Source organism: Petromyzon marinus, chromosome 13, assembly GCF_048934315.1.
Source record: "Petromyzon marinus isolate PM22_M1 ecotype Great Lakes invasive population chromosome 13, UKy_Petmar_22M1.pri1.0, whole genome shotgun sequence".
Classification (NCBI taxonomy): Eukaryota; Metazoa; Chordata; class Hyperoartia; order Petromyzontiformes; family Petromyzontidae; genus Petromyzon; species Petromyzon marinus.
In genome coordinates, this window is record NC_133679.1 from 15,241,270 (window position 1) to 15,253,637 (window position 12,368).

General features: G+C 55.2%; 1 protein-coding gene across 5 annotated transcripts in view; it reads left to right on the top strand.

Moving 5' to 3' along the window:
* Positions 1–11,311, top strand: part of LOC116942085 (cell migration-inducing and hyaluronan-binding protein-like) — a 50,045-nt gene extending 38,734 nt beyond the window's left edge. For 3 of the 5 annotated variants that reach the window (XM_076066895.1, XM_076066894.1, XM_076066896.1), the window contains exons 16-28: positions 827–912; positions 1,182–1,313; positions 4,422–4,457; positions 4,885–5,043; positions 6,355–6,535; positions 6,890–7,105; positions 7,361–7,572; positions 8,021–8,215; positions 8,563–8,776; positions 9,739–9,822; positions 10,102–10,262; positions 10,394–10,503; positions 10,967–11,310. In XM_076066895.1, coding sequence (XP_075923010.1) covers positions 827–912; positions 1,182–1,313; positions 4,422–4,457; positions 4,885–5,043; positions 6,355–6,535; positions 6,890–7,105; positions 7,361–7,572; positions 8,021–8,215; positions 8,563–8,776; positions 9,739–9,822; positions 10,102–10,262; positions 10,394–10,503; positions 10,967–11,085 — 1,905 coding nt within the window. In that variant the 3' untranslated portion in view covers positions 11,086–11,310. Of the gene's footprint in view, positions 1–826; positions 913–1,181; positions 1,314–4,421; positions 4,458–4,884; positions 5,044–6,354; positions 6,536–6,889; positions 7,106–7,360; positions 7,573–8,020; positions 8,216–8,562; positions 8,777–9,738; positions 9,823–10,101; positions 10,263–10,393; positions 10,504–10,966 lie in introns of all 5 variants that reach the window. The other 2 variants (XM_076066897.1, XM_032953653.2) reach the window with 2 other exon arrangements.
* Positions 11,312–12,368: the final 1,057 nt, after the last annotated feature.

Genomic DNA, 12,368 nt, shown 5'->3' on the forward strand with positions numbered 1-12,368 from the left:
ATGATGGGGGTGATGGGGGTCACAGTGGCTGGGTGTATGATGGTGGTGATGGGGGTGAGAGTGGCTGGGTGTATGATGGGGGTGTTAGTGGCTGGGTGTATGATGAGGGTGATGGGGGTGAGAGTGTCTGGGTGTATGATGGGGGTGTTGGTGGTGAGAGTGTCTGGGTGTATGATGGGGGTGTTGGGGGTGAGAGTGGCTGGGTGTATGATGGGGGTGATGGGTTGTTAGTGGCTGGGTGTATGATGGGGGTGATGGGGTGTTAGTGGCTGGGTGTATGATGGGGGTGATGGGGTGTTAGTGGCTGGGTGTATGATGGGGGTGATGGGGGTGAGAGTGTCTGGGTATATGTTGGGGGTGATGGGGTGTTAGTGGCTGGGTGTATTATGGGGGTGTTGGTGGTGAGAGTGGCTGGGTGTATGATGGGGGTGATGGGGTGTTAGTGGCTGGGTGTATGATGGGGGTGTTGGTGGTGAGAGTGTCTGGGTGTATGATGGGGGTGTTGGTGGTGAGAGTGGCTGGGTGTATGATGGGGGTGATGGGGTGTTAGTGGCTGGGTGTATAATGGGGGTGTTGGGGGTGAGAGTGGCTGGGTGTATGATGGGGGTGATGGGGTGTTAGTGGCTGGGTGTATGATGGGGGTGATGGGGTGTTAGTGGCTGGGTGTATGATGGGGGTGTTGGTGGTGAGAGTGGCTGGGTGTATGATGGGGGTGATGGGGTGAGAGTGGCTAGGTGTATGATGAGGGTCTTGGGCTGATTTCCATTGTCGTGGCCGTGACTCCTCGCCCTGCCCCCACCGGTCCCTTCCCCACCCCCCACTCTAGGCTGGGATGATCCTCGATCATGGAGTCAAAACAACGGAGCCGAACGAGCGAGACAAGAGGCCCTACCTGAGCATCGTGGGAGCCAGGTACCAGGGGTGGTGGGGGCAGCGGGGGGCATGGGGCTAGCTGATTAATATTAGGGGGGGACGGCAGGTTAGAGGAGCACCAATTGGGGGACAATTCCAAAGCAGGAAGTGGGGAAGAACACTGACCCTGTGACCCCACGTGGTCAGAGCGTGTGACACCGTGTGACCCAAGGTGTGAGCGTGACCCTGCGTGTCACCCAGTTGAGAGTGCGAGCCCTCCCCGACCTCAGGCATGGAAGCGGTGACCTAATGACCCCACGTGACCCCAGGTACGGACCCCACGAGGACGCGGACCCTCGCAAGCCGCGCGTCCCGGCGCTCATCCAGGGGTTTACCGCTTTCAAGAACCAGCAGCACGGCGCGTGGCTCCGTGGCGGGGACGTGAGGCTCGACCACTGCCAGTGAGGACCGCGACCCGGTGACCCCGGTGACCCCTCTATGATCATCATGTAGCCCTGCATCCCCCACCACGGAGAGTGATCAAGAGTATGCGTCCGTGGCACGCTGTGGGGTTTACAGTGCATCCGCGCATCGTTGAACGTGCGCGGATGTGAAGGAGCGGTGACCCGAGTTCGATTCCGTGGTGGCGAATATGTGAAGCAGTCCTGGCGCTCCCCTAGGTCGACTCGGCCTCAAATAAGTAACTGGTGCGGTTTGTAGACATCGCCACTCGGGAGACAAAGGCGGTCGAGCGGTGGTGCTGGCCACCCACCCCCTCGCGTGCCGTGCCGGCCTTGATATGTGTAACTGGCGAACAACACTGTGTGCATCAATCCACAGCTTGGACACATATTATATATGTTATTTATTATATATATTATTTATTATATATTATTTATAATATATTATTTATTATATATCATATTATTTATTATATATCATATTATTTATTATATATCATATTATTTATTATATATCTTATTTATTATATATGTTATTATTTATTATATATGTTATTATTTATCATATTATATTATTTATTATATATGATATTATTTATTATATAATGTATTATTTATTATATATGATATTATTTATTGTATATGATATTATTTATTGTATATGATATTATTTATTGTATATGATATTATTTATTGTATATGATATTATTTATTATATATGATATTATTTATTGTATATGATATTATTTATTGTATATGATATTATTTATAATATATGATATTATTTATTGTATATGATATTATTTATTGTATATGATATTATTTATTGTATATGATATTATTTATTGTATATGATATTATTTATTATATATGATATTATTTATTATATATGATATTATTTATTATATATGATATTATTTATTATATATGATATTATTTATTATGTATGATATTATTTATTATGTATGATATTATTTATTATATATGATATTATTTATTGTATATGATATTATTTAGTATATATGATATTATTTATTATATATGATATTATTTATTATATATGATATTATTTATTATATATGATATTATTTATTGTATATGATATTATTTATTATATATGATATTATTTATTGTATATGATATTATTCATTATATATGATATTATTTATTATATATGATATTATTTATTATATATGATATTATTTATTATATATGATATTAATTATTATATATGATATTATTTATTATATATGATATTATTTATTATATATGATACTATTTATTATATATGATATTATTTATTTTATATGATATTATTTATTATATATGATATTATTTATGTATATGATAGTATTTATTATATATGATATTATTTATTATATATGATATTATTTATTGTATATGATATTATTTATTATATATGATATTATTTATTATATATGATATTATTTAGTATATATGATATTTTTTATTATATATGATATTATTTATTATATATGATATTATTTATTATATATGAGATTATTTATTATATATGATATTATTGATTGTATATGATATTATTTATTATATATGATATTATTTATTATATATGATATTATTTATTGTATATGATATTATTTATTATATATGAAATTATTTATTATATATGATATTATTTATTATATATGATATTATTTATTGTATATGATATTTATTATATATGATATTATTTATTATATATGATATTTTTTTATTATATATGATATTTTTTATTATATATGATATTATTTATTGTTTACTTGCGCAGAAAAGTGAAAGGCTAACATTGCAGATAAAAGACAGGTAAAAAAATCTGCGCAGATGAGGCTGGGAACCCAAGAGGGCTTCTATGAAAACCACACCCAAAAAATAACAATATTTATACAAAACCAGATTGTTCCATCAATTAAACAAAGCACGCTAATTAAACATGTTAAACTTAGTGTTAAAAAACTACATGTGTTTTTGTGTGCGCATGTGTGCTTGTGTGTGTGTGAGAGTTTGTATTTGTCTTTGAGAGTTAGGTTACATTGGGGAGACTACTGGGTCGTTTTGTTCATCAGGCTGACCCGTGGTCTATGTGATTGAGGGATGATGATGATGATATTTTGTATCTGATAGAGAATTGACTTTGTGTGGTGCGGCAGTGGGAGGGTGAAAGTTATCCCTTGCAAACCGCGAAGCTCCACCTCATGGGATTCTCCACGAGTTTTAATTAAAGGAAATGCCATTGCTGATGACACGATGGTGATGATGATGTTGACGATGATGTTGGTGATGATGTTGTTGATGCTACAATATTGATTATGTTAATGTGGTGATGATGGTGTCGATGCTATGATGCTGACGTGGTGATGATGATGTTAATGCTATAATGTTGATGGTGTTAATGTGGTGATGATGGTGTTAATGCTATAATGTTGATGGTGTTAATGTGGTGATGATGATGTTAATGCTATAATGTTGATGGTGTTAATGTGGTGATGATGGTGTTAATGCTATAATGTTGATGGTGTTAATGTGGTGACGATGGTGTTAATGCTATAATGTTGATGGTGTTAATGTGGTGACGATGGTGTTAATGCTATAATGTTGATGGTGTTAATGTGGTGATGATGGTGTTAATGCTATAATGTTGATGGTGTTAATGTGGTGATGATGGTGTTAATGCTATAATGTTGATGGTGTTAATGTGGTGACGATGGTGTTAATGCTATAATGTTGATGGTGTTAATGTGGTGACGATGGTGTTAATGCTATAATGTTGATGGTGTTAATGTGGTGATGATGGTGTTAATGCTATAATGTTGATGGTGTTAATGTGGTGACGATGGTGTTAATGCTATAATGTTGATGGTGTTAATGTGGTGATGATGGTGTTAATGCTATAATGTTGATGGTATTAATGTGGTGATGATGGTGTTAATGCTATAATGTTGATGGTGTTAATGTGGTGATGATGGTGTTAATGCTATAATGTTGATGGTGTTAATGTGGTGACGATGGTGTTAATGCTATAATGTTGATGGTGTTAATGCTATAATGTTGATGGTGTTAATGCGGTGATGATGGTGTCAATGCGCGCAGATTCGCGGACAACGGCATCGGGTTGACCCTGGCGAGGTGAGTGACCTGGACGACGCCACGGCCCGGTCGGTCGATCGCGTCGCGAAGCATCGATGAATAACGCGCCATGAAGCAGGGCCATTGCCCGAAGCGTCGCCTAGACATTTGTCCTGCTAAGGTGACGCCAGTGCCGATGTCCGTGCTGGGTCCCCCGGCGGCCACGAGGAGGCGCTGTGTCCGTGTCGAATCGTGCCGCTCGCGGTCGGCCACCCGAGTTCGAATCCCGACCGCGGGCAACATCGGTGACGAATATCCGAACCGGTCCCGGGCCTCCCCCAGGGTGGACTGGCGCGGCGTGTTAACATCACCATGTGGGAGAGGCAAAGGCGTTGGTCCTGACCACGCCACCTCGCTCGCGAACAGCACTTGCCCCAACAGCCTGCGTGGGCTACGCGCCGGGGCACCTTTGTCTGTGTCTGCGTAGCGGCGGGACGTTCCCGGATGACGAGGGCTCCATGCAGGAGGTGCGCAACTCTCTCTTCGTGGGGGAGAGCGGCAACCTGGGCACCCCGGGGGGCCCCGGGGCGGTCCCCTGGGGCCCTGGGGGCACCGACGGCAAGAACCGCACCCTGCCGCGCGCCAGGCGAGTCGCCGCCTCCCCCCACCCCCACACCTGTCACGTGTCACTCACTCACACCGCCTCCCCCCACCCCCCACACCTGTCACCTGTCACTCACACCGCCTCCCCCCACCCCCACACCTGTCACCTGTCACTCACACCGCCTCCCCCCACCTCCACACCTGTCACCTGTCACTCACACCGCCTCCCCCCACCCCCACACCTGTCACGTGTCACTCACACCACCTCCCCCCACACCTGTCACGTGTCACTCACTCACACCGCCTCCCCCCACCCCCCACACCTGTCACCTGTCACTCACACCGCCTCCCCCCACCTCCACACCTGTCACCTGTCACTCACACCACCTCCCCCCACACCTGTCACGTGTCACTCACTCACACCGCCTCCCCCCACCCCCCACACCTGTCACCTGTCACTCACACCGCCTCCCCCCACCCCCACACCTGTCACTTGTCACTCACTCACACCGCCTCCCCCACCCCCACACCTGTCACGTGTCACTCACACCGCCTCCCCCACCCCCACACCTGTCACGTGTCACTCACACCACCTCCCCCCACACCTGTCACGTGTCACTCACTCACACCGCCTCCCCCCACCCCCACACCTATCACCTGTCACTCACTCACACCGCCTCCCCCCACCCCCACACCTGTCACGTGTCACTCACTCACACCGCCTCCCCCCACCTCCACACCTATCACCTGTCACTCACACCGCCTCCCCCCACCCCCACACCTATCACCTGTCACTCACACCGCCTCCCCCCACCCCCCACACCTGTCACCTGTCACTCACACCACCTCCCCCACCCCCCACACCTGTCACCTGTCACTCACACCGCCTCCCCCCACCCCCACACCTGTCACCTGTCACTCACACCGCCTCCCCCCACCCCCACACCTGTCACCTGTCACTCACACCGCCTCCCCCCACCCCCACACCTGTCACCTGTCACTCACACCGCCTCCCCCACCCCCCACACCTGTCACCTGTCACTCACACCGCCACCCCCCACACCTGTCACCTGTCACTCACACCACCTCCCCCCACACCTGTCACGTGTCACTCACTCACACCGCCTCCCCCCACCTCCACACCTATCACCTGTCACTCACACCGCCTCCCCCCACCCCCCACACCTGTCACCTGTCACTCACACGATGTGCTGGGCGGCTGATCATCGTTCTCGGAGGCCGTTTCTGAAGAGAGGGGAACTCGCTGCTGCGGTGAGCTGACCCCTCTCTGACCCCTCTCTGACCCCTCTCTGACCCCTCTCTCTGCACCCACCCCCCCTCCGTCCCCCCGTAGGAACTTCCCGATGCGGGGCCTGCAGGTGTACGACGGCCCCATCCTCGTGCGGGACGTTCTGTTCCGGCGCTTCGCGGCGCTCGGCTCGCGACTCGCCAGCGCCATCGGGTTCCGCCTCAACAACTCGTGGCAGAGCTGCCCGCGGAACAACGTCACGGGCGTGCGCTTCGAGGACGTGCCGGTGCGCGGAGAGCGGTGCACGAGGGGTGGTGTACGCGTGGGCTGGGTGACGCACGGAGAGTGCCCGGCAGTGACCCTGGCGAGACTCTCGCCGTCTGTAGCGGCTTCTGCCACCTCCCATCCCTCAACCTCACCTCTACTCCTTCACCTGCCCTGTCCACTGCTCTCAACTCTCCCCCTTCTCTCTTCCACTACTCACCTCCCCCTTACTCTCACCTGCTGCTGCTCTTACACCTTTCCTTTCCCTCTCCTCACCACGAACCCTCCTCTCCTCCCCCTCTCCCCCCCCCTCTCCTCTCCCCCCCCTCTCGCCCCCCCCTCCCCCCCTCTCCCCCCCCCTCTCCTCCCCCCGTAGTTGTGGAGCCGCGTGTTCTTCGGGCGGCCGGGCCCGTGGTTCCACCGCATGGAGCTGGACGGGGACCGCACGGCCATCTTCCGCGACGGCGACGGCTCGGTGAGCGGCTTCCCCGGCGCCTTCCTCCTGCGCCACGACAACTTCCTGCTGCGCAACCCGGACTGCCTCGACGTGCCGGACTGGCGCGCCGCGCTCTGCAGCGGCCGCTACGCGCAGGTCAGCACGGGGGCTCGGCCCCCCGCGGGGGGCTCGGCCCCTCGCGGGGCCATCGCTCGCGGCTCGGGCCGTGCCGGCGAGGCTGCGCCTGCACACGTTGGGCGACGAGTCGGGCGTGTGGACGGGCGAGGGGGTCACCTGAGGGGTCACCTGAGGGTTCACCCGAGGGGTCACCCGAGTGCCCCCGCAACCCCCGTCGCGAGAAGTGCCCCCCTCGCCTTGCTGACCCCGCCGCCGTGCCCCCCCCCCCCACAGCTCTACATCCAGGCGCGCAACCCGGCGTGGCTGCGTCTGCGCGTGGTGCGGAACGACTACCCGGGCAGGGGGATGACGCTGGAGGGGGCCCTGGGCCGCGGGGGCCACTACCAGCAGTACCAGCCCGTGGTGGCGCTGCGCCGCGGCTACACGCTGCACTGGGACGGCCCCGCGCCCGAGGAGGTCACCATCTGGCCCATCAACTTCGACAGGTGCCGGCACGCCCGGCACGCCGACCGTAGCCTCGCGGCGCCGGTGGAGCCGTTCACGCCGCCGGGGCGGGCAGGGGGCCAACATCGTGCCGGCTGTCTCAAGATGGGAGTCGAACGGCGCCACCCCCGGATCGCGGGCGCACCGTGCCGACCATTGCACCGCAGCACCACATCCACCACATCCACCACATCCACCACATCCACCACACCTCCCGCTGCGGCTGTGTTTGGCTACGGATGCTCTGCCTACTCCAGTCGATGCCAGCGTGCTGGAGAATACGCCCACAACACGGCACACCCACATCAAGTATACCCCTGGCTACAAGTCACGTGCCACGCACTCCAGCCTAGACCAGCGACGACCCGGGAAGAAAATGTTGAGCAAGAACAAAAAAATGTTAGCCCTCATCTTTGCCTAACGCAAACCACCCTCCATCGCCCCCCCCAGGGCCGAGTGGGTGCTGCTGGCGCTGTGCTACCCACGCGGCACGGCGTTCAGCGTGGTGCGGGACGTGCACGAGCGGCAAGGGCGCAGCACCAGGAAGGTCGGCGCCTTCTCCCGTGCCGCCACGCTGCACAAGCTCTCGACGCCGGCGCTGCTGCACGGGCGGAGGGATCTCTACTACTGGGACGAGGACACGGGGTACACGCAGTGGGGGGGGGGGGGGGGGGGGGTACACGTGGGGGTACACGTGGGGGTACACGTGGGGGGGGGTACACGTGGGGGTACACCTAGGGGGTACACGAGGGGGGTACACGTGGGGGGGGTACACCTGTGGGGGGTACACGTGGGGGGGGTACACGTGGGGGTACGCGTGGGGGGTACACCTAGGGGTGCAGCAGGAGTGGGGAGGGGGTGGTACAATCGGGTGGGGCAGGGTCGCCGCGAATACTCGCTCACTCGCTCACTCTCTCAATGCCCCAAGGTACACAGGTGCTCCCCAGGGTAGACAGGTACCTGTGAGTACTCACCCCCCCCCCCTCCACCAGGCTGCTCTTCCTCCGCGTGCGCTCGCACTTTGCGCGCGAGGGCCACGCGTTCTGCTCGGTGCGTGGCTGCGAGCGTGTCAAGGTGAAGGCTCAGCTGCCCCACGCCGCCGCCGCCGCCGCCAGGGCCGACTGCGAGGCGCACGCCTACCCCAAGTACGCGACGGTCCCCGTGGCCGAGCTGCCCATGCCGCGGCGCCTCGCCCGGCGCGACCCGGTACGGTGGGGGGGGCCCTCACGGTGGGGGGTCCCTCACAGGGGGGGGGGGGTCCCTCACAGGGGGGGGGTCGCTGTGTCATGGGGGTCATCCGGGGATTGTCGGCTTCGCTCGACGCACGTGGCGGGTTCACCGGTTACATCAGGGTCATTGAGTCATCAGGGTCATTGAGTCATCAGGGTCATTGAGTCATCAGGGTCATTGAGTCATCAGGGTCAATGAGTCATCAGGGTCATTGAGTCATCAGGGTCAATGAGTCATCAGGATCATTGAGTCATCGGGGTCATTGAGTCATCAGGGTCATTGAGTCATCAGAGTCAATGAGTCATCAGGATCATTGAGTCATCGGGGTCATTGAGTCATCGGGGTCAATGAGTCATCAGGGTCAATGAGTCATCAGGGTCAATGAGTCATCAGGATCATTGAGTCATCAGGGTCAATGAGTCATCAGGGTCATTGAGTCATCAGGGTCAATGAGTCATCAGGGTCATTGATTCATCAGGGTCAATGAGTCATCAGGGTCAATGAGTCATCAGGGTCAATGAGTCATCAGGGTAATTGAGTCATCAGGTCACCGGGACACCATTTACTCAGAGCTTCTTAGTTCAAGTTGGGTCTTACCTGAAATAAACCGACTGAACCGACTGATGAGGCCTCCGTGTCACCAGGGGACACTCCACTGAGGGGGGGGGTCACGGGTCACCCTGACACTGGGTCACCGTGGGTCACCGCGGTGACCCACGGTGACCAGACGGCTGGCTCGGCGCTGCGCTAACCGTGCTTGCCCCAGAAGTACGTACGTTGATCTTCTTGTGCGCCGCACGTAGGCAAGCGTGCTCGTGAGAGGCGAGTGAGTGGCGGCGTGGTGGTCAGTGCGCTACGAGTCTCCATCGTGTGCCGTGCCGACCGTCACGGCTGTGCCGAAGCTCTGCGTGGGGGGGGGGGTCTTTTGTCTTTGTCAGGACGCACGGGAGGAGTTTGTGGAGGTCAAGCTCGAGACGCACTCGCTGCGCTACAAGCGGCAGTACGAGTACGCCGTCGCCGTGGTAACACCTACACCCCGCGGTTACACCCCGCGACACCCTGCGGGGTGACACCGCGTCCGACGACGCCACCTCCCAGGCCGAACGAGGAGGCGGCGGCGGCTTTATGCATTTTGCGCTGCTTTCACTGCCAAGATCTTCGCACTGAATCCTTTTAACTTGTGAGGGGTGGGGGCTTGTGGGTCTCGTGGGCCGTACTACGTACGTAGGACTTCTGTCGTACCGTACGTAGCTGCCCGTGCTAATCGTGGACAGCAGTTCCACCGCCACTGCCACCCCCAGGTGGACGGCGTGAGCTTCCCGCACGCCGAGGACGGCCTCCAGCTGCTGGTGCTGGACGGCGGCACGGGGAAGGTGGCGGCACGCAAGACGTTTGACGCGCAGGCGCTGCGCCGCCAGCCGGGCAGCCTGCAGCTGTACGTGACGCACGGCGTGCGGGATGGGTGAGCGCCGGGGGGTGGGGACGCGCCGCCACGCCGCGAGCCAGGCCCCTGCGTGTCCGTCACCCGCTGACCCTCGCGTGTCGACGACTCCACCCCCCCCCCCCCCCAACTCTACCCGTGTGACCGGGCAGCTCTGTGGTCCTGCTGACCTCGCGAGGTCACCTGCTGGCCGCCGAGGAGACCCTGAGGACCAAGGTGCTCCCTTTACTGGGGGCGGAGGTCAGCAGCACGCGACTGCACGGTGAGAAACGTTCTCATCACCGCCACCGCCATCACCGCCACCGCCATCATCGCCACCGTCGCTGCTCCCGTCACTTCCATGTTGAGCGATTTTCGCACCGTGCGTAGCCAACCGTGCTAATCGGGTGTACGTGTGTTCGTTGGTGTGTGCGTCTGTTTGAGCGTGTGGGGAGTGGTGTTGCGGTGGTTAGCGCGCTCAACTACGATCTTGCCACCTCGAGTTCGACTCCCGCTCGCGTTTATTTGAACCGGTCTCAAGTCTCCCCGATGCCGACTCAGCCTTAAAATGAGTACCCCTGGCACGATAAAATATCAACATTTGGAGAGACAAAGGCGGCCGTGTGTGGCGATCCTGGCGACTCACCACCATCGTGTGCCGCGCCGACCTTCACGGATGCCACTGGCTAACAGCGCTTGCCCCAACAGTCCGTTAAAGGCTACGCGGGGCCCCTTTGTCTGTGTAGACCGGCTGGTGTTCGTCGGGTACAAGGGCCCCGTGCGGCCCGACTGGGTGCGTCTCGTGAGCGACCGCTACTCGGCAAAGCTGCACCAGCTCATCACCGTGCCACCGCGGCACCAGTGATGCCAGAGGAGGAGGCGGAAGGAGGAGACACACGGGGGAGAGGAGACGGGGGAGACACGGGAGCAGACACACGGGGGAGAGGAGACACGGGAGGAGACACGGGAGGAGAGGAGACACGGGAGGAGACACGGGAGGAGAAGAGACACGGGGGAGAGGAGACACAGGGGAGAGGAGACACGGGAGGAGACACGGGGGAGACACGGGGGAGACACGGGGGAGAGGAGACACGGGGGAGAGGAGACACGGGGGAGAGGAGACACGGGAGGAGAGGAGACACGGGGGAGAGGAGACACGGGGGAGAGGAGACACGGGAGGAGACACGGGAGGAGAGGAGACACGGGGGAGAGGAGACACGGGAGGAGACACGGGGGAGAGGAGACACGGGGGAGAGGAGACACGGGAGGAGACACGGGAGGAGACACGGGGGAGAGGAGACACGGGGGAGAGGAGACACGGGGGAGAGGAGACACGGGGGAGAGGAGACACGGGGGAGAGGAAACACGGGGGAGAGGAGACACGGGGGAGAGGAGACACGGGGGAGACACGGGGGAGAGGAGACACGGGGGAGAGGAGACACGGGGGAGAGGAGACACGGGAGGAGACACGGGGGAGTGGAGACACGGGGGAAAGGAGACACGGGGGAGACACGGGGGAGGAGACACGGGAGGAGACACGGGGGAGAGGAGACGGGAGGAAAGATACGAGGGGAAATAAACGGGAGGCGCAGGATGGAGATGGGAGATGACAGGAGGTAAACGAGAGTCGGGAGAGCGCCAAGAGACGCAGAGACGTATCTGTGGCCTCACCCTCTCACCCTGCTCGTGTCTCCCGGCAAGGTGGGAGGCGCCGGTGGGACCGGGGTTGCCACAAGCCCCGGGGGGAAAGCTCCACAGAGAGACCGGAGACACAGAGAGAGAGGAGTCTGACCGAGGGATGGACTATGACGTTGAACAACTCGCCTGCGCCGCCACCTTACCCCCGTCCCGTGTTCAGTGCCCTCTTCTGGCGAGTGCCTTGACACTTGACCTCGGTCAGGAGCGAGGGGTCACAAGGGGCGGCTACAGTCGCACTTTAAGCATCGGCTTAGCGATACGCTCAAGAGAAAGATGGTCGCCACGTGATGAGGTGACGTCACAATGCCGGATGTCACGTGACACTCATCACATGGTGGCGGCGGCCATCGTTTTGACTTGAATGGTGAAGTGACTGTGCTGGCTGTTGTCATGCGACGTCACTTGCCGGTCACGTGATGTCGCTGGTAATTACGTGACAACGCCGATTGG